Genomic DNA, 19,689 nt, shown 5'->3' with positions numbered 1-19,689 from the left:
CCCTCACGGCTTGGTGTAAGCACCTCCATGTAGGCTGCACAGCAGTGGGCTTGGTAAGGTTTATTGGGAAAGGCATAGAGTCTATCCCCATCCAGGGTCCTAAGAGTGGACTGGAGGGGAAGGGAAGTGGATCTCAGTGGGCTTTCTTGCTGTGCTGGATGCTCCTGGGGAATGGCTGGGGGCCCAGCCAGAGCTGCAGCAGGATGACAGCATGGCATATGTGCAGGGCGGCAGAGCTGCAGGATGTGGAGGGGTATGTGTTCCAGGAGAGCTCAATGAGGCCCAGCACCAGCAACCTGGAGAGGAGAAAAAAGCTCAGGTTTTGCCCAGTTTCTAGACCTGCAGCCCCGTAGCTCGCTCCCAACCCTCCACAGTCAGCCTTGCGACGAGGAACTCCCTAGCCCTTCCCACTCGCCCAGGGTGTCCCAGCCAGTACCTGAGCAGATGTGTAAGCCAGCGTGCAGGTGTGGCCCATAGGAGGTAGGGCAGTGTGTGGAAATACCAGACGTAAAACTGGTAGTGGAGGGAGCGGCTGAAGCAGATGCCAATGAAGTTGGAGGTGAAGAGGGTAGAGATGATCTGTATGCAGTGGTCAAGGCCAAGGGCAGGAGCAGAAGGGGCAGGAATTGGGATGGGGGGGGAGGGGAGGAGGGGAGAGGGAGGTTCCAAAGCAAAGGGGCAAAGGTTTTGGGGTCAGATAGCCCCCTGGCCCTGCCATTCCGAGATGCATACTTCTGGACGAATTTTTTAACTTCTCCAGACCTGTGCCTCAATCTAATGTGGAGACAGTAATACTGGGGCCATAAGGCCCAGGGAGTTTAAATCCATCACTTACAAGCTGTGTGACCTAGGTAAATTACCTAAACTCCTCAATGCCCTGATTTTGTCATCTCTAAAATGAGAATAAAACAAATAAACAAACAAAACCCTCCCTATTTCAGAGTCTCTTGTGAGCTTTACATGTTAGAATGTATGTAAATCTCTTAGCACACCAGGCAGAGTGAGTACTCATAATGGTAAATCAAATAATATTTAAGATTAAGAATAAAATACACTTAAATATGTAAAGTGCTCTCCTCCATGAACAGGGCCTGTGGCTATTACTGGCACCTCCTTTCCCTCCCCCAGGTCACCAGGCACCAGGGCTAACAGACCAGGACCCCAACTGTACCTGGCGAGGGCAAGACTTACCTTCCCATGATTTAAAGGATATGATTGGGTGTGAGGGGCTGTGGTGGAACCTTCCTTTTGGAGGGATCCTTCAACAGCGACAGGATACTTTCCCCCGTCCTGGGGAGAAGCCATTCAAACATTTATCAAGCCCCCATCCTAGGCCAAACTCTAGATTCACCCCCCATGAACTTCACGTCTCCCCCAAGCAGGCCCTACACTCCTTGCCCCAACTTGACCCGTGACACTGCTCCCCTTTCTCACCTGTGCCACTTGCAAAGGGCAAAGAGCAAGAGCAGGGTGAGGTGGGCGGCCAACAATGCCAGGTGGAAGGCACGATGCAAGAAGAGGGCCTCAGGCAGGAAGCGCCAGTTTACTGTCCAGCGGAAGAGAAACTGGCGGCCAAGGTCAAAGGAGCGGGACAGGTAGCCAATGGGGTTCTCCAGAAGGAAGGGCAGGCCCAGCACAACCTGAGGATATGTGTGATGTCAGCAGAGCTGCCCAGGCTCAAGTCCAGCCTTCATGCTAATCACCAAGGGGAGTGGACAGAGGGTGTAGGTCTCAGAGGTTCTCAAATTCCCACCAGGAATAGCAGGAAAGCCAGCCTCCTCATCGAGACCAGAGTCTGGGGCCAAAGAAGCTGAGAAGGCAGGTAATAACAGTGCTTTAAGTTTAGATTCATCAAGTCATAAATGGGCAGAATGAGAGAGACCCTCAGAAACCATATAGTTCAACACCCTTATTTTATAGCTAATAAAAGTAAAGCCCAGAGGTAACGTTGCCTAGTCCAAAATCAACTCCAAAACCCTGTCTGTTAGTTCTGAGGAAGTCTCAACGATGGAAGAAGGCCAGAGAATGGCTTCCTCTTCATTAGAAAGGGGAAGGGGTGGAAGGGGTACCTGAAGGACAGCACAGATGCCCAGCTTGGGGAGGGCTCCACGGAAGCCAAATTGCATGAGGAGAAGAAATAGTAACCCAGGGGCGAAGAGTAGCACGTTCATCTTCACAGAGACTGCCAGGCTAGGGTAGGGAGGGGAGAGGAAGGGTGGAGATCAGCTCCAGGGCCATGTATCCCACACACACATAGCAACTCCTCCCCTCCCCTGCCACTAAGCTCTGGGATGGGGTCCACCCTTAAAACTGCTGGAAAAAGGATAAGCCAGCCTGGGAGAAGACTGAGAGTAAGGAGCAGATATCAAGTCTCTATAACCAGACTGAGCCAGCAAATACATATTTACAGTATTCAGAATGTACAAGGGCCAACTCCAACAACAGATGCTGTCTAGAGGGAACAGAGGCTAGGAACAGGGTATATGTTCTCGAGGGGTGGGGCGGAGACTTTCTACAGATCCTAGACTTGTCCAGTGGGACCCTGACTGACCCATATATTGTCTGGTTACTCCCTTACTCCCTCCGCTGCAGAAAACTGGGGGGGGGGGGGGGGGGGGAATGATGGAAATACAGAGTAAGAGAGGGGGGAGAAGGAAGGGGTGGTGACCTGAAACAGCAGCAGCCCCAGCCCCAGCGCTGGGCCAGCAAGAGGTTGATACTGAGGAAGAGCAGCGCCATGGCCACTGGGTCATTGAAGAGCCGCAGCACAAAGATGGAGTGGACACGGTAAGAGGCACAGCACATGAAGAAAAAGACGAAGGGAGGTACCTGAGAAGTGGGACAATGGGGAACAAGGTCAGCTCACCAACCCTGAGCCATCCCGACTCCCCAGCACAGCCAGTTGGGGCCGCCTGTTCCTGGTAGCATGGACTCACCTTGCAGGTCTGGTGGTAGATCAAGAAGACAAGCAGCAAGGTGGCCAGGTAGAGCACAGCAAAGATGTGCTGGGCCATGCGGATGTCAGTGCCCCTGCCAGTGGCGTAATACAGCCCCATAAAGATGTACACAAAGCCAGCTGGGTACCTGAAAGAGGAGTCTGGTTCAGGCTATTCAGCCTGGTATCCAGTCGGCCCCTCATGTCCTCACTGAACCTGCTATCCCCACTCACACAAGAGGTCCAGTGTCACCCTGCAGTTGGGTATAGTCATAGGTGCCATTGACGACGCCCTCCACCTGGGCCATGTAGGCCTTCCAGTCAATCTCTGTATCTGGAAAAGGACAGAAATGGTGTGGTTACTTCCAAGTTCAGAACTTGTCTGCCCCCCCACACATCCACCCATCAAAACAGAGTCCCAGGGGCGCCTGGGTGGTTTAGTCGGTTGAGCATCCAACTTCAGCTCAGGTCATGATCTCGCAGTTCGTGAGTTCGAGCCCCGTGTCGGGCTCTGTGCTGACAGCTCAGAGCCTGGAGCCTGCTTTGGATTCTGTGTCTTCTGCTCTCTACCCCTCCCCAGCTTGCACTCTGTCTTTCTCAAAAAATAAATAAACAGTTAAAAAATTTAAAAAACAAAACACAAGAGTTCCAGCTCATTCCCAAGACTTCTATCACAACTCTTATCTCACCGCCTATCTGACATTCTCTGGGTGAACCCAAGCATCTGCAACTTGTCTGTAATTGAACACAACCATCCACTCCAAATCTGCTCCCCTTCCTAGGTTCCATGAATGGCACCATCAACCTCCCAGCTGCCTAGGTCACAAACCTGGGTAACATCTCTGACACTTCCTTCTTTCTTATTTCCAACACCCAATCACCAAATCCTGCCTATTCTTCATCCTACATGACTCTACTATCTCATCCTCTTCTGCTATTACATATTCAAATTTGGACCGAACACAATTTCTAGCCTCAATGATGCAACAACTTCGTAATTCGTTTCCCAGCTTCCACTTTCACCCCACAACATATTTCCCACCCTGCAACCAGAAAGTGCTTCCTATAATAGAAATCATGTTAGATCTCTCTGCTTAAAACCCTTCAATGATTCATTCCTCAAGGCTCTTAAAATAAAGACCAAACTCTAGGGGCGCCTGGGTGGCTCAGTCGGTTGAGCGTCTGACTTCGGCTCAGGTCATGATCTCGCGGTCCGTGAGTTCGAGCCGCGTGTCAGGCTCTGGGCTGATGGCTCAGAGCCTGGAGCCTGCTTCCGATTCTGTGTCTCCCTCTCTCTCTGCCCCTCCCCCGTTCATGCTCTGTCTCTCTCTGTCTTAAAAATAAATAAATGTTAAAAAAAAAAAAAAAAGACCAAACTCTATTATTCCCATGTTTAGAAGAGGAACCTATGAATTAATGAGGTTAAGTGACTCGTTCAAGATCAGTGAGCTAGGAAGGGTAGAAATGAGATTAGAACTCCATGAGGTCCTATTAAATTCTTAACCACCATGCTAATTATCTCCTTAACACAACTTACAGACTGCTTCAGGATCTGGTCTCAACTTCTACAATCTCCTCTCTACCACCTGAACTTGATTTCTATCTATTCCAGCTCTAAAAACATTCAGTTTCTCAAAGGAAGCTGACTCTCTTTTGACTGAAGGTTTTAGTTACAGGGCTCTGTCTACCTACAGTGCTCTTTCTCCTCCCCTTTTCTCTATTTCCTCAACTGGCTAGCTCTTAACCTTTCAAGGGGGACTCTAGAAAGCCTTCCTTAACTCAAGTCTGATGTAAGTGCCCTTTTGTGTCCTTTATGGTACCCTTACCAGTATAAGGAGTATGATGCACTGTAATTTTCTGCTAACTCACTTTTGTCCAAGCTCACACATCTAAATAGGGAATGTGTCTACCTTTTCCACCACTGTACCCTTGGCACCTAGTAGTGTTAAGCATGTAATAAACATTCAATAAATATGTGCTGAATTAATCATCTTTAGCAAGAAAGCTTTCATTCAGCCCAGTATCTAGATTCAGCCTGGAAAGGAGCCCCCAATAAGACCAAAAGGACTCAAGTGGTCACAGATTGCCATTATTGACAAACGACTTTTGAGACCTCAGAAGTGAACAGATGAGAAAATTGAGACCCCACAGGGGAAGGGACATGTCCAAAACCACAGAGGCATGAAGGAGCAGCAGTACATTAACTCGGACCCAAGCCTTTGATTGATTTCTAGGCTGGTTTATTTTCTTAACCTGGCAGGCTGTATGTTCAGGGCAGAGGGCCAATCTCTAGGGTCGCCCCTTCCATCATGGGGGAGGGATTAAGATAGCGTTTGGTTTTCTGTGGAGCAGGCTTGGCACCTGGGTAAAAATTACGGTCTGCAATTGAAGACTGCTTGGATTTGAGGGCTAGATTTCAGCTCCGAATCTGGGTCCCAGTTTAAGTAGGGGGTTCGGGTCCCTCTCCCTACCCTCCCCTCCTCCTCGGCGCACTCACATGCCACCCTGTGAATGACCCAGAAGGTGATGCCCACCTCCGCCAGGCAGAGGCAGGCGGCCACCAGCAGCGTGTAGCGCGGCTCCAGCAGCAGCAGGCGCCGCTCTTGCCAGGCGCGCCGCAGCCATTGTCCGCAGGATCCCGCCGTTCGAGCTAAGGGACCTCCCCGGCCGCGTTTCCGTAGGCCCGCCGCCATCTTGACGGTGCGTCGCTCGTATTGGCCCGCTACCCCGGAAGCCCAACCCTTCTGCACTTAGGTTCCGCTCCCCACGCGGACCATCCCAACCGACTGATAGCTAACCAGTTTCCAGTGTCCTATTTACTCCACTAAAATTTACTTCTTCCACCTCTTTCCTGATGGACTTCACATTCCATTTGTGCAGGAACAATCTCACTCCTCCGTACATACTTGATTCTGGGCATACAGGTGCTAAAATAGATGCAACAGAAAAGCAACATTCCTGTTCATGTCCTCCCCCACTTGGCATCACACTTCGTCTGTGTTTCATGCCAGTCTCTCCTGGAGAACAAGACTGTGTCCGCGCCCCTCTCGCCTCCTCTGTGAGCCTTTAGAGTGCTCAAAACTGGATAGAAATGAATCTTTCATTAACTTTCAGACTTCTTAATTGACGGCGCCGGACAAACTGAAATGAAAGAAGCCGTGATGAGCCGAGTGAGTCTGATACCAGTATGAGTTTGGCTCTCAGAAGTGAGGGCGCAGTGCAGTTGGAGGATTCAAGTTCTGAACCTTGTAATTTTTCCTACCCGGAGTATTCTTCAAAGAGCGCTTACTAGAGAACGGAAGTTCCACGTGTTTATGTTGAGCAACTGCAGGTGGTGGGCGGAGACACAAGGGCCACGCCCCCTGAATGCTACCATCCTGATTGGCTACATAGGGGCGCCAAGCCCAGTTCTAGAGGTGCGGGCTGTGTGTCCTGGCGGTTCTGCAGCTGCAGGCATGGCCTCTCCAGGGGCCCCAGCACCCCCGCCCGAGATACCAGAGCAGAACTGCTGGTACCGTGAGGTCCAGTACTGGGACCAGCGCTACCGGAATGCGGCTGACTCTGCCCCTTACGAGTGGTTCGGGGACTTCTCCTCCTTCCGTGCACTCCTAGAGCCGGAGCTGCGGCCCGAAGACCGTATCCTCGTGCTAGGTGGGTAGTCCTGGTGCTGCGCAGCCGAGGTGGAACTGGCTGAACCCGTCCTGTCCCGGCCTGGCCTTGTCCGCTTTTCTCGAGTCTGTTTGTCCCCCTTGGAGGACACCCGAGTGGGAGCCAAGATCCAGTACCTTCAGAATCTCGGTAGTCTTTAGCCAGGGCGACGGGAGTCAAGAGATTCTGGTTCAAGGGCCCCGTGGAGGAAGATAGTCTCTCTCTGAGTTTGGTAGGTGTCCTAGGACCCTGTCCCGGTCTCTCGAGAGGCAGCCTCGAGCACTCGAGAGCTCAGAGCACCTAGTTCAAGTCCCAACGCTAGTTGGCTGTATGATTTAGGATAAGTTGTGAACTCGTTCTGAGCTTCAAATTCACTTCTAGAAATGGAACTGCGAGCTCAAGTCGGATAAGGCACGTTCAGGCACCTGGAGCACGATGCCTGGCGTTTATCTGTTAGGGCCAATGGGCACCGGAAGCCACTGTCATCTAGAGACTTTTCTTCATTCTCGAGCCCTAACTGAAAGTTGGTCCTAACCCCCAAGTGCAGTGAGGACGAGGACAGCGCCTTCTGAGGTCGGAGGGGAGATTGCAGCCAAGATTGGTGTGATTCTCCAACCACGAACGTTCAAATGCAGGGATTCAAGGTCGGGTTCTGAGAGGTCCAGCTGCACCCTCAGGGTTTTCTCCCACTGCCAGCCTTGGGGGTTCCAATGAAGTTTGAGCAACGGGTTTCCTTCCAATTATAGTTTTTATTTTGGTATTTGTAAAAGTATGTTTATATTTATGTGAAATATTTCTTATATATGAGACATCTATAATACAGTATATGTGTAAGATATAAATAATCTGTGTTTGTATACCCTACTCAATTTGAGAAATAGAACATTCCTAGGACTAGAAAGGAAGTATAACTTAGTGCTTATGAACTTGGACCCTGGAGGTAGTTAACTCTTCGCTTATGTAGTCTTAACCGTGGAAATCATGGACAGAAGCATAGAATCTTAAGCTGTGGAATCATGGACAAACACCTAAATTTCTGCACCTTCATTTTCTCAGCCTTAAAAAAATGAGTACTTACTTATTGGGTTTTTAAGATAATTGAGTATGAAAGCTATCTAGAATAATACCTGGCAAAATAAAAGACCCCATGTATATTTAAGGTTTTCTGTGTGGTCCCCCAAACCCCTTTTCCCCAGAGGTAAAAATTCTCTTGAGTTGTGTGCTTTTAAACCATTGTATTTGTTTATAAATTTACCGTAGATCTACGTTTTTCAAGCTTTAGTGTCCATCAAAATCACCTGGAAAGCTGAACCCCCCCCCCCCCCCCGAGATTCTAATTCCGGGAATGGTCTAAGGTGGGTCTTGGGATTCTGTAGTTTCAGCAGACCCACAGCTGATTCTCATGCTGGTGATTTGCAGAATAACACTGCCTTAATATCTGCTTGACTGGGAGGTTGCCTTTTCTTGGTAGAGGGGAGAAAAGTCTCAAAATCATAGAGGAAAACTTTCTAGGCAAGATTCTCAAAATCTAAGAACAGGACCCACAACTTGGGAGTACCCTATGGAACATTCCACCTTGGCAAACATAAGCTGAGCACCTGGTAGGTGTTAGGGAATGTGCTGGGCCCTTTTTCACTTATTTAGTCCTCGACGACCCATAGAAGTGAGTGATAATTACTAGAAGACTTACTCTAGGTTAGGGGTTGATAAACTTTTTCTGAAAATGGCCAAGTAGTAAATACCATAGGCTTTGTGGGCTATTTAGTTTCTGTCATAGCTACTCAGTACTGCCACAGACAATACATAAGTAAATGATACATAATAGCTGTATAGCAGTAAAACTTTATAAAAAGTTATAAAAGGTGAGTAGACCTCTTGAGACAGTTTAGCATAGTGGTTTAATAGCTCTGGTTCTGTTGTGAGACAGTCCTGTATCCGGATTCTGGCTCAACCACTGATTGTGTGACCTTAGGATCAAGTTTGTTATCCACTTTGGGCAGCCTCATTTTCCCCATTGAGAACATGTAATGGTGATTATGGGTATCTTCTATCTGGAGCTACCTTGAAGATGACCTGAGATAATTCTTACAAAGTGCTTAGCATAGAACCCTATGTTTAATGACTGTTAGTTATAATTATTATTATTATTGAAAATGGGAGTCAGAAATTGTGAAAATTGTGTGTCTTCTACCCATGGCTAGAATATCTTCGTGGTGGATGCAGGCATATGGCTTTCCCAGCTTTGCCAGTGTCACACAACTCTGATTCTCCTTGCTTGACTCTGTGCTTATAGGAATCTTTTGATCATAATTCGGCTTCAGTTTATATTTTCTGTATAGAGAAAAGGGACTGACCAGGATTGACAGCCTTCTCAGTCCCTATGATGGTTATTTTTCCTATTATAAGTTAGTGAATTGGTATTTTGGCTTATACATCTGTCTCTTGGTGCTGGGATAGGGTCCGCATAGCTCTGGGCTCCCATGTGATGGGTTCTTGGATGTGGCGCATTTCTCCAGGGCTCTGCTTCCCTAAAGCCTCATCCAGGAAAGCAATGGCCTTCCCAAGACCCTTCTCTTAGTTGCTAGCCTCCAATCACTGAGGCAGCAGGACCAGGAATCGCTGCTTTGTAAGTATGATTTGGTTTGTGGTCAGGTTTTGTTCTCTCTTCATCCTTGGACGAATTTCTCTTGGAAGATGCCATTCTTGTACCATGGGGGACAAAGAAAGGAAATTTGGGTTCGTCCACAGTTGGGCAGAGCTCTATGGGCATATGAGGTCAGATGTGGGGTGGTGAAGAGTTTGTGGGTCAGAGAACCCAGTGGGAATTTAGCCTGAACTGACTTAGGGTCTCTTGTTCATCCACCCTCACCTCTGATTCCATGCAGTGTATCTCTCTGGGCTTGTAGTTCCAGTGTGGAAAAACACACACTGGGTTTTCCTAGGCAAAATAGTATTCTTCCTCAGCCGTAGGGCCCGAGGAGGGACATAGGAAGGGGCAGCTGAGGACCAGCCAGCAGCCTCTCAGTGCCCTGTCCAGGTGCCAAACCCTACTAGATTAGGGCTATCCTAACAGCTGATCCTGTGATCCTCTTAGGGAGGCAAATGAGGATTAAAGGCAATCTAAGCCCAAGAGCTGTGGGTCAACCAGAACTGCCATCCAGCTCCATTTTCAGGATGAGACTGACCACAAGAGGGCCTGGAAGAGGCCCACATACCTTCAAAGGAAGTCACACCTATGCTTTGGGTCCACATCCTGTCCTCTAACTTCTGTCCCATCTCTCACCATACTCTGCCCTCTGGGACTGCTTTCCAGGTACTTCCCACCAGAGTGTTAGGATTCTTCAAGACTCTGGTTGGTTATCACCTTCTCTGAAAGCCTTGGCTGACCCACCAGAGGTGGGGACAGGAGCCATCCTATGTGTTTTCGCACACTGTCCCTATTGAAACTCGCTTCGCATTATATGGCAGTTGCCTGAATACACATCTTTTCCTCCCACTAGAGCATGAGCTACCTGTTCATCTGCAGAACCCAATATGTAGTGCTCAATACATTAAGGAATTACAAGGAATCCACTCCACTGTGTGTCCCCACCGAGTTCCCCCACACTTGTTAATTCTGCCTGGGAAACCAAAGTAGGATACTAACCCCTAATGTGAAGTCTGATATCCTCAGACTGTGAGGGCTGATATCCTCAAAGGTTCTCTGAGAGGTTAGGGACTGGGATAATACTAACACTATCCAAATAATGTTATGGTTCCAATGATGCCAGTATTATCCCCATTCTGTCTATGAGGAAACTGAGGCTCAGAGTTGAATGACTTGCCATGGCTGTGTGACCAGAGGTAGCAGAATCTAGATCTTTGAACTCTGAAGTTCAGAGCTTCAGAGCTCCTGCAGCTACTCTCCAGCTGTTTTAGGTTTGGTTTTTTTTTTTAATGTTTGTTTATATTTGAGAGAGAAAGAGTGTGAGCCTGGGAGGAGAAGAGAGAGGGAGACACAGAATCTGAAGCGGGCTCCAGGCTCTGAGTTGTCAGCACAGAGCCCGATGCAGGGCTCGAACCCACGAACTGTGAGATCATGACCTAAGCCGAAGTTGGATGCTTAACCAACTGAGCCACCAAGGCACCCCTTAGTTTTTAAATTTAGTGTATCACATCCTGCATGTAGGCTAGATATTGCTATCTTCATTTTTCTCAGTAGGAAATCCAAGTTCCTGGTATGTAAACAACTTACCCTAGTCTACACAGCCAGAAATGTTAGAGCCAGGATATGTGCCCAGTTCTGCATGACTATGACTCCAAAATTTGTGTTCTTTCTTATACCCTGCTGCTTCTCCCTCAGTATGGGAGGGTTTAGGCTGATAGAAGATGGGCCAAGAGTAGATGGATAATTTCAGGAGTGAGAACCAAATCTAACCCAGCCCTTTTGCCACCCATTCCATCCCTTCCTATCCTAGGCTGTGGGAACAGTGCCCTGAGCTATGAGCTGTTTCTTGGAGGCTTCCCTGATGTGACCAGTGTGGACTACTCATCAGTGGTGGTGGCTGCTATGCGGGTTCGCTATGCCCATGTGCCCAACCTGCGCTGGGAGACCATGGATGTGCGGGCCTTGGACTTCCCCAGTGGCTCCTTCGATGTGGTGCTTGAGAAGGGCACACTGGATGCCCTGTTAGCTGGAGAACGAGATCCCTGGACTGTGTCTTCTGAAGGTGTCCACACTGTGGACCAGGTGCTGAGTGAGGTGAGGGAGCCACAAGAAAGGGTAGACCAAGAGGTGGGGAGGAGGGACTGGGGTTTTGGGAGGTTGAAAGAACTCAGAAGTCAGAAGGAGATATAGTTTGGAATCGGTAATGGCTCACTTTTAGGACCATGGTTACCGGAAGGAAGGTTAAGCTGGGTAAAGATTATAGGGGCCTGGAGTGGCCAGGCTCACAGATGCTGATGGTTAGCTATTAAGCTGCCAATAGGGATGAGGTAACAGCCAGGTTCCAGATGGGTAACACAGACTAGGAGGGTGACAGGAAAGCAGTGCCCATGCACCTGACATCACTCCCATGCTCTTACCTGGGTAGAATATAGCCCTACCCCCATGAAGTGAGTAGGGGCAGAGAAGAAGGCTCACTCTTGCCATGGAGAGCCCTGAGCTATGGAACATAGGGTAGTACCTAGGAAGGCATCTGGGGCAATACTAACCTTTGAGAACCTGGAGATGGACTCCTCACCAGTGGCTTCTCTGTCTGCCTTGCAGGTGAGCCGGGTGTTGGTCCCTGGAGGCCGATTCATCTCATTGACCTCAGCTGCGCCCCACTTTCGGATCAGACACTATGCCCAAGCCCAATATGGCTGGTCCCTGAAGCATGCAACCTATGGCAGTGGCTTCCACTTCCATCTTTACCTCATGCAGAAGGGTAAAGAACTCACTGTAGCCCAACTTGCCCTTGGGACTGAGATCCTCTCACCCGCTAGACCTCCCACCTCACCCTGCTTCCTCCAGGACTCGGATCACGAGGACTTCCTCAGTGCCATTCACCTGTGAGGCCAGAGGCATGTCCTCCAGTCCTCCCTGCCTTTCTCCCCTGGGCTCTTCAAGTACTTGGAATTCCTGATTTAGGGCTTGGATTTAGGGTTGGATTCAAGGTGCTCACAATCCCAGAGGCACCATGCCTAAGATAGAGCTGATGGGAGCAACCCCACATGAAACAATACAGCCTAGGTTAAACTAGATCCCAAATCCAAGGTTTCTGGTTTCCTTCTTGGGTTCCTCAGATCTCTCCTGGATTCCCTAACTTCCTCCCCTACCCTACTGAACTACCAACGATTCATCCCCTGGGGCAAAGCTCAGCATAACTGCTCCACATGCCAGCCAGACTCAGAGACCTGCATCCCTGGGGCCTATTATTGACCCCCATTCAACCTGGATTTATCTACGGGAGGCTGCAGACTTTGAATCAAGATTGCTTTATGCTTCTGATCCTAGCTCCAGCCCAAGCTCTAGTGTCCTATCCTGCTTAGGTTGTATATTTACCAAAGGAAGCTACATTGTAAGATGTCCTCAAGTCAGATTGGCCTGCCTGTGTTTACTTGGCAACCCTCCCCTACCAGCAACATGCACCTGAGATTCCCAAGTTATCTGCCCCCTCCCCAAAAGGGATTGGAGCCATTTTGGCCTGGCTCCTGAGCAGACCAAAGCAGTGGCCACACACACACAGGGAGGTCTGTGTTTATTCACACACTCCTGGTACAGTGAGGATGGAGGAACATTTACAAAGGACACCCCTGGGGTGAAAACATCTCCAGGGCCACAGGTGTCATCCAAAGGTGCAGAGCAGTCCTCACTTGGGTTCCCAGGGGCAGGATGCAGGGGTCCAAGGTAAAATCAGACTTGGGCCCTTGGAAGGTGATACCTTGAGAGGAGGGGTCTGCCAGAGAGCCGCCTGGGGTCAGGCCTGGGCAGACTGGCCATGTGGTTGGTTACCATGTTAGGGCTTGTTCCATCTCAGACTCAACACCCATCCTATCTGCCAGGCGCAGAAGAGCGTGGCCGAGACTGGGGGAGGGAGGGCATGAACCATGAGGGGAGCCAGTAAACAAAGAGTCGGATATAAAAATACAAATGTGCTGAGGAAGTCCCTTAGAAAGAGGCTAAGGCTGGGGTCACGCCAGACAGGGGTGGGAGAGAAGAGCAGCCTGGAGGGCTGGGCTCAGGTAGGTGGGAAGCTCATGCAAATACGCAGCCAAACATCCCTGGCTGCGCGCGCGCGCGCGCACGCGAATCGACCCCGGCCGGTAGCCGGCTCTGCAGACCTGACCGGCCGGAGAGGGGCGGGGCAGGGGAGTCGTGCGGGAGGGGGCGGGTCGGGGGCCGAGGGCCGTGGGTCTCTGTGTCCGTTCCGGTGTGCGGGGTGGGGCTGCGGCCCGAGGTTCTAAAGTGCATGAGCGCGGCGGCGGGCTCCAGGCCGGTCCGCGCCGCCGCTACCGCCGCCGCCGTGGTGCTGAAGCGGACAGCTCCGGAGTGCCAGGCGGCGGCGGCGGCAGCGACTCCAACCCGGAGGCGGCGCGGCCCTGCAGCCCCCGCCCGCGGGCGCCTGGGCCGGGGCGGGGGGCGCCGGCAGCCGCATAGCCGGCCCGCGCTCCTGGCCGCTGCGGGGCTGGGCCCGGAGCCCGCCGCCCGAGCCGGCGCGTCTACACTCCGGACGGCGGCTTCTCCCCCATCCCCTTCAGCACGTCGTCTATCCGGTCATCCTCGATCACCACTGCGCAGGGAGAAAGCGCGTCAGCCGCGCGGCCTCGGGGGGCGGCGGCGAGAATGGGCCCCGTGTCCTCGCGCCCCGCTCAGCTACTTCCCGTGGCCCAGCGACGCCCCTCGGACGCCCGTGCCACTGTGCCCTCCCCATCCGAATTCTCCTGTCGACTCGACCCCACCGCCGAGCCCAGTCCCCTTAGACCCTCTTCCCCTCCCGATGCAGGAACGCCCCCTCTTCCAACCAGTTGTTCTACCTCCCGGTCCAAATCCTCCCGCCGCCTGAGCTCTCCTCCATCCGAGCTGATCTTCCTTTTGCTAGTGGGAGCCCCCTCTTCAACAGACCCTCTTCTCAAACAGAATTTTCGCCTGGTCCAACCCTCTCCTCACCCTAACCCTCTCGCCGCTTGAAGCCCTCTTAAGATCCTGGCACCAACAGAGCCCCCTCCCCATGCAAACAACAAGGACAACCGAATCCCCAGCCCCGCTGTCCTTTCTCCAATCGGACGTCCCTTCGCACCCGAAGGTTCTTCCGTAGCATCCACCAATTCAGCGTTTGATCCTGAAGAAACGGCCCGTAGCCCCACGTTCCCACTTCAGGCAGCCCCAAATGCCCCGGCCGGCCCCTCCCCCTCGCCCGGGTGTCAGGACTCTACTTCCAGAGGTGGAGAGCCTCGAATCCGGGGCACTGCGTTCCCGGGAGAGGGGAAGAGAGGGACACAAGACTGCAGCGGGGGCACCCCCCCCCCCAAACCCTGGCCGGCGAGCGGCTGGCTGCGCTGGTCTGCGGCAAGAGCTGCGGGCGCTTGGCGGGGAACCGCAGCCGGGGGGCGCCGGCGAAGGGTTTCTGGGTCAAGCGGCGACTCCGGGCCCCGGCCGCATACCTCTCTTGGCTCGGCCGATTTGGCCCAGCTTGGGGGGTCGCTTGGCTTGATTGCCCGCGAAGAAGGAGTTGGTGTCCTGCAGGCGGCAGCTGAACGAGAGGTCGGAGCCCTCGGGGTCGGCGGCGAAGCGGCCCATCTTGTCCTCACTGTAGGGCAGGATCTCGGACATGGCGGGCGCGGGGCGGGCGCGGGGCGGGCGCGGGACTGCAGCGGGGCGCGGGCGGCGGGCTAGCTGCCGGACCGGCCCTAGCTCAGCAGGGTAGCCGGCGGAAGGATGAAGTCATGCAGCATCCGGGGCTGCGGAGCCAAGCGGGGCCTCCTCCCCCGCGCCTCCGCCTCCCGGGCCGCTGGGCAGGCGGCGGCGGCGGCGGCGGAGGTGGTGACGGGGACCGGGCGGGGGCGGGGGGCGGGGGTGGCGGCGGCGGCAAGAGCGGAATGACGATGAGCGCCCGACTGCCGCAGAGCGCGGCAGGCGGGGCGCGGTGGAGGTGGGGCGGGCACCGGCCAGGGGAGAGAGGCGGGGCGGGAGCGACAGGAGCGCGCCCAGCACTCAAACGAGGGCAGGGAGTGTTAGTGGGAGGGTCCTGCACAATGGCGGGAGTGGCGGCTGGGCGAATCCTACCGGCCAACGGGTGCAGGATCTGGTCGGGAGAGGCGGGTCTGGGGAGGGGAGGGGGGCGGGAGGGAGCCCAGAAACCGAGGAGAGGGAGGAGGGTCTGGTAAGGAGCCTAGGGAGGCGAGCAAGGGGGACTGGGAATTGGCGGGCGGGTCCGGGCCAGAAGCCTGGAGCCTGGGCGGCATCTGAAAGAGGGGACCTGGGAAACGCGCTGGCGGCGGGAGAGGGAGGGAGGATCCCGTACTGGTTAGTGCTGGACTGTGAGAATCCCGCGGATTCGGGAATAGCTCAAGCGGGCGGGTGAGTGCTGTCACCGCCGTTGGCGCGTTCGTGTCGGGTTGGTCTTTAGGTCTTAAACTGTTTATCTGGAGTGCTTTTCTGCCCTGCTGTGTCTCTCTCTGCCTATCTATATGTCCCTCTATCTCTCTGTGTCTGTATCTGTCTCTGCGCCCCGTATCGCTTTGTGTCGTGGTCTCTGTCTACGTCTGTCTCGTAAGTGTCTCTGCCTTTCGTATGTCTCCATGCTTGGCCCCTGTACCTACGTGCCACTGTTGCCTCTCCTGAGTCTCTGTGTATTTCGGTCTCTTCTAGGAGGAATCTCGCTACTGGGCCGACGGGCGCTCACCAGGGTAGACCCTCAACCCTGCTGCTGAAGCCGAAACTCGGGCTCAAAGCGCCTGCCGCGCCACGCAGATCTGCTGGCTCTGGAGGCTAGGGCTGCGCGTGCTGTGTAGGAGGAAATGAATGGCGGCCACGCGGGGGGCGCCCTGGCTGCAGGTGACGCGGGGAAGCCCGGAGCCCTGAGGACGCGGCGCCAGTCTGTGGGTATCCGGAGGCAGATGGGGAGGAACAGAGGGTACGCCTGCCGTCGTTGCGGGGAATCACGTGGCAGTTCTCGCTGCACCGACGCGAAGGCCCCCCTCTACTCTCCCTTACCCCCAGCTGGCCGTCAGCGGCAGCGTCACCTGCTTGCTAGCGCGCAGGGGCTCTGGCGCAATCATTGGCCTTGGAAGGGCGGGGAGGTCCCACACTCGGCGAAGGTGACGACAGCAATGATCTGGGTAATAATCATCCTGTACATTCTGTCCATACCCGGGGCGGAGGGGTCTCCACTGTCTCCGAAGCGCTTTACCTCCTTCCCTTCAAATCACACAGTTAGTGAAGCTGCCTGGTGCTGGGTCTCCTTCCTCCCACAGCTTCTCACCAAGAGCTACTCCTGGGGATGCAGAGGCTAATGCAATGTTGGCTGCCCTCAAGGACCAGGATTGGGGGAGGGAGTGGTCCCAGAGAATACCTCTGTGCAAGATTCACTCAAGGCCCCAGACCTGGAGTCTCATCCCTATCAAGTCCTCCTCAGCTGTATCCTGCTCTCTGGGATGAGAGCCAAAGCTGGAGGTGGAGGCCCAGCTGAATGAAAGGAGCCCTGAGACCTGGAATGACAAGACACTGGAGCTCAGGGTCACTAGGAGACAGTCCAGAAAATTCTACCCTCATTGGAAGTTGTCTAGCAATGGGTTCCAATCCTGGCCCTGCCACTTTCTGTGTGACCTTGAACTTAAGGCTTTATAATTATAGTTAAAAAAAAATACATTCATAGGACCTTGAGTTGTTTTCAAAACGTAATAGATCATTAACACTGAATATGAAAAACAAAGTTCTTTCAATTATTTTAATCTAAAAAAAATACATTCATTTTGGGGCACCTGGATGGCTCAGTTGGTGGAGTATGCAACTCTTGATCTTGGGGTTGTAGGTTAGAGCCCCACTTTGGGTGTAGAGATTACTTAAAAATAAAATCTGAAAAAAAATGTATTCACTGTACCATTAACATTTCAGGAAAACACAAAGTTACGTGAAAACTTTAATATATATCCTTCTAAGCTTTTCCTCATGTGTTTGCATACTATGCATATCTCTCTGAGCCTCCATGTTCCAGTTTGAAGCATTAGAGATGATAGAACCTACATTAAGGACAGTTTTGTAGATGAAATCGTTGTCCTTATGTGAGGTGGGTTGTCTCAGGAGGTAATGAGCCTCCCTTCACCAAAAGTGCTAAAGGGACCATAAGAGTTCTTGCTAAGGATGAGATGAGAATGCTTTTGGGGAATTGAAATTATTCTCTTGTCTATCCCCAGAATGAAAAGATTGGAGGAATAACAATTTACCTTGGAATTCATTTGGTTAGCTCCTTCTTAAATAATCTTATTCCAGTTCCTTCTGTGTGTGCCAGGTCATGATTAAAGCAAAGACCTAGGTGCAAAATCAGAATGATACTGCATTATATAAGCTACAGTTATGTTATAAAAATGTTGGGGGTATCATTTAATTTTTTTAATATTTATTTATTTATGAGAGAGAGAGAGACAGAGCACAAGAAGGGGAGGGGCAGAGAGAGGGAGACAGAGAATCCAAAGCAGACTCCAGGCTCTGAGCTGTCAGCACAGAGCCAGACGTGGGGCTTGAACTCACAAACCATGAGATATGACCTGAGCTGAAGTCAGACACTTAACCGACTGAGCCACCCAGGTGGATGGGGGAGGAGGGGGCCTTTAAATTGTGATCCTCTACTGAAAATTCTAAAGTTTTGCCTCCCTACCCATGAGATGAAAATTTGTTTTCACAGCTAATATGAAATTAAGTTTGTTTACACTTTTTTGACAGTGCATTGAATTTCTCAACTGCGAGTCCCTCAAAGCCTAGTGGACTTGATCCATATGCTCTAAACAGAATACTATGCTTTTTGTCAATTGCGTAATAATGCCACTTTTATTAAGGTGGAAACTTTAGGCCTATGTAGCAGGTTGAATAGGAAGCCCCCTAAAATTCCTGTCCACCTGGAGCCTCAGAGTATAAACTTCAATTTGGAAATAAGGTCTTTGCAGATGTAATTAATTAAACTAAGATGAGGTCGTACTGGATTAGGGTAGGCCCTAAATCCAATCACTGATGTTTTTATAAGAGGATAGATGCACAAAGGCACATACACACAGGGGAAAAGGTTATGTGAGGAAGGGGAGCCAAGCCGAGGAACACTAGGGATTGCTGGGAGCCAGGTGAAGCTGGAAGAGGCAAGAAAGGGTTCCTTCCAGAGCCTTCCCAGGGAGTATGGTCCTGCCACGACCTTGATTTTGGATTTTTCACCTCCAAAACTGTGAAACAGTAAGTTTCTGTTGTTTTGAGCCACTCAGTTTGTGGTACTTTGTTACAGCAATGCTAGGAAACAAATACAACCTGTTACAAATATGTTTGGGTCATCTTTTTACATCTCTCATGACTATGTTTCTCCTTTCTTAAACTCTCTCTGGGGGCCCTTTGCTCCGAGCCTGTCAAAGGAAGTCCATACCATGAGGGTATTTCTGGGACTCATTCTATTTAGAAGAAACTGATTAAGTCGCAAAAAGGAATAAGGCAGATCTGTGTAGATTGACATGATAAGATCTCCAAAGCCGGCCAAATGTCACCAAATAATGAGGGTAGAGTATAATTTCATGTATGGGGAAAAAGCATACACACACATATATGCATACCCACACATACACACAGTGTGTTTAGGTATGTAATTGCATATAGAAGAAAGATATGGAAGGATACATACTAAACTACTAATAATGGTTTTCTCTGAGGATGTTACTGGGATCCTGGCAGATGGAATTTCATCTTTTTATTCTACTTCTGGAGTATATTACTTTTGCAAGAAAAAGTGTTTGATGATTTTTTAAAAATTTTTTTTTAACGTTTATTTATTTTTGAGACAGAGAGAGACAGAGCATGAATGGGGGAAGGGCAGAGAGAGAGGGAGACACAGAATCGGAAGCAGGCTCCAGCCTCTGAGCCATCAGCCCAGAGCCCGACGCGGGGCTCGAACTCGCGGACCGCGAGATCGTGACCTGAGCTGAAGTCGGACGCTTAACCGACTGAGCCACCCAGGCGCCCCTGATGATTTTTTTTTAAAGGTTTAAAACCAATGATATAGTCCATTTACCAAACACCACACTCTGGTTCCAGACAAATCACTTGACTTAGAAGAAAGAATAATAGTTAAAAGAGCATGGAGTTTAGAATGAAATCAAGGATCTGCCTTCTACCTGATGTGTGACTTTGGGTATGTTAGTAAGCTTTCCTGTGTCTTAGGTTCCTCATCTGTAAAATAGGGACAATGATATTGCTAGACTATATCTTATTGGGTCATTGTGAAGATTAAATTAACATATGTGAAGTGCTTAGGTAAGTGCAGGACAGTAGAATTGTTAACTGTATACAGAAAAGCATAAGGAAGAAGTTAAAAGTAATCTCATCATTAGATATATTACCATTTTGTTGCTGTCCTTCCAATCTCTTTTTTAAAATCTGTGCTTTTTAGGGGTGC

The 19,689-nt window shown here is 51.1% G+C and overlaps 3 protein-coding genes and 1 long non-coding RNA gene across 5 annotated transcripts; 2 read left to right on the top strand and 2 right to left on the bottom strand.

Annotated features, from left to right (window-relative positions):
• Positions 1-45: 45 nt before the first annotated feature.
• Positions 46-5,638, bottom strand: ALG3 (ALG3 alpha-1,3- mannosyltransferase). Of its 2 annotated transcripts, none has more exons than XM_078453174.2 (9): positions 5,433-5,638; positions 3,170-3,269; positions 2,937-3,084; positions 2,669-2,829; positions 2,070-2,190; positions 1,435-1,640; positions 1,215-1,290; positions 437-582; positions 46-296 (listed from the first exon to the last, which is right to left on the bottom strand). In XM_078453174.2, the coding sequence occupies exons 1-9, from the start codon at positions 5,626-5,628 to the stop codon at positions 134-136; spliced, it is 1,317 nt and encodes a 438-aa protein (XP_078309300.2). In that variant the 5' UTR covers positions 5,629-5,638; the 3' UTR covers positions 46-133. The 2 variants fall into 2 exon arrangements, with proteins under 2 accessions (XP_078309300.2, XP_078309301.2); XM_078453175.2 differs by having other exon boundaries at positions 5,470-5,638.
• A 689-nt stretch (positions 5,639-6,327) lies between these two features.
• Positions 6,328-12,314, top strand: EEF1AKMT4 (EEF1A lysine methyltransferase 4). Its single transcript, XM_060639380.3, has 3 exons — positions 6,328-6,586; positions 11,041-11,324; positions 11,832-12,314. The coding sequence occupies exons 1-3, from the start codon at positions 6,391-6,393 to the stop codon at positions 12,117-12,119; spliced, it is 768 nt and encodes a 255-aa protein (XP_060495363.1). The 5' UTR covers positions 6,328-6,390; the 3' UTR covers positions 12,120-12,314.
• A 984-nt stretch (positions 12,315-13,298) lies between these two features.
• On the bottom strand, positions 13,299-15,285 carry CAMK2N2 (calcium/calmodulin dependent protein kinase II inhibitor 2). Its single transcript, XM_060639383.2, has 2 exons — positions 14,708-15,285; positions 13,299-13,836 (listed from the first exon to the last, which is right to left on the bottom strand). The coding sequence occupies exons 1-2, from the start codon at positions 14,874-14,876 to the stop codon at positions 13,766-13,768; spliced, it is 240 nt and encodes a 79-aa protein (XP_060495366.1). The 5' UTR covers positions 14,877-15,285; the 3' UTR covers positions 13,299-13,765.
• A 231-nt stretch (positions 15,286-15,516) lies between these two features.
• LOC132683456 (uncharacterized) lies at positions 15,517-17,820 on the top strand. Its single transcript, XR_009612236.3, has 2 exons — positions 15,517-15,623; positions 15,915-17,820. It is a non-coding gene; the product is annotated as an uncharacterized LOC132683456 (long non-coding RNA).
• Positions 17,821-19,689: the final 1,869 nt, after the last annotated feature.

This window comes from Panthera onca, chromosome C2, assembly GCF_046562875.1.
Source record: "Panthera onca isolate mPanOnc1 chromosome C2, mPanOnc1 haplotype 2, whole genome shotgun sequence".
In the NCBI taxonomy this organism is placed as follows: domain Eukaryota; kingdom Metazoa; phylum Chordata; class Mammalia; order Carnivora; family Felidae; genus Panthera; species Panthera onca.
Note: the sequence above shows the minus strand (reverse complement) of the source record. Positions and strands in the feature narration are given on the sequence as shown.

What these genes read in the sequence shown, in the direction of transcription:
- ALG3 (XM_078453174.2), bottom strand. Translation starts at nt 5,628, where the DNA reads ATGGCGGCGGGCCTACGGAAACGCGGCCGGGGAGGTCCCTTAGCTCGA. An exon ending in GGTGACACTGGACCTCTTGT is followed by an intron (nt 3,085 to 3,169) that starts GTGAGTGGGGAT and finishes CTCCTCTTTCAG; the next exon opens with GTACCCAGCTGGCTTTGTGT. An exon ending in GCCCTTTGCAAGTGGCACAG is followed by an intron (nt 1,291 to 1,434) that starts GTGAGAAAGGGG and finishes GCTTCTCCCCAG; the next exon opens with GACGGGGGAAAGTATCCTGT.
- EEF1AKMT4 (XM_060639380.3), top strand. Translation starts at nt 6,391, where the DNA reads ATGGCCTCTCCAGGGGCCCCAGCACCCCCGCCCGAGATACCAGAGCAG. An exon ending in AGACCGTATCCTCGTGCTAG is followed by an intron (nt 6,587 to 11,040) that starts GTGGGTAGTCCT and finishes TTCCTATCCTAG; the next exon opens with GCTGTGGGAACAGTGCCCTG. An exon ending in TGGACCAGGTGCTGAGTGAG is followed by an intron (nt 11,325 to 11,831) that starts GTGAGGGAGCCA and finishes TCTGCCTTGCAG; the next exon opens with GTGAGCCGGGTGTTGGTCCC.
- CAMK2N2 (XM_060639383.2), bottom strand. Translation starts at nt 14,876, where the DNA reads ATGTCCGAGATCCTGCCCTACAGTGAGGACAAGATGGGCCGCTTCGCC. An exon ending in AATCGGCCGAGCCAAGAGAG is followed by an intron (nt 13,837 to 14,707) that starts GTATGCGGCCGG and finishes CTCCCTGCGCAG; the next exon opens with TGGTGATCGAGGATGACCGG.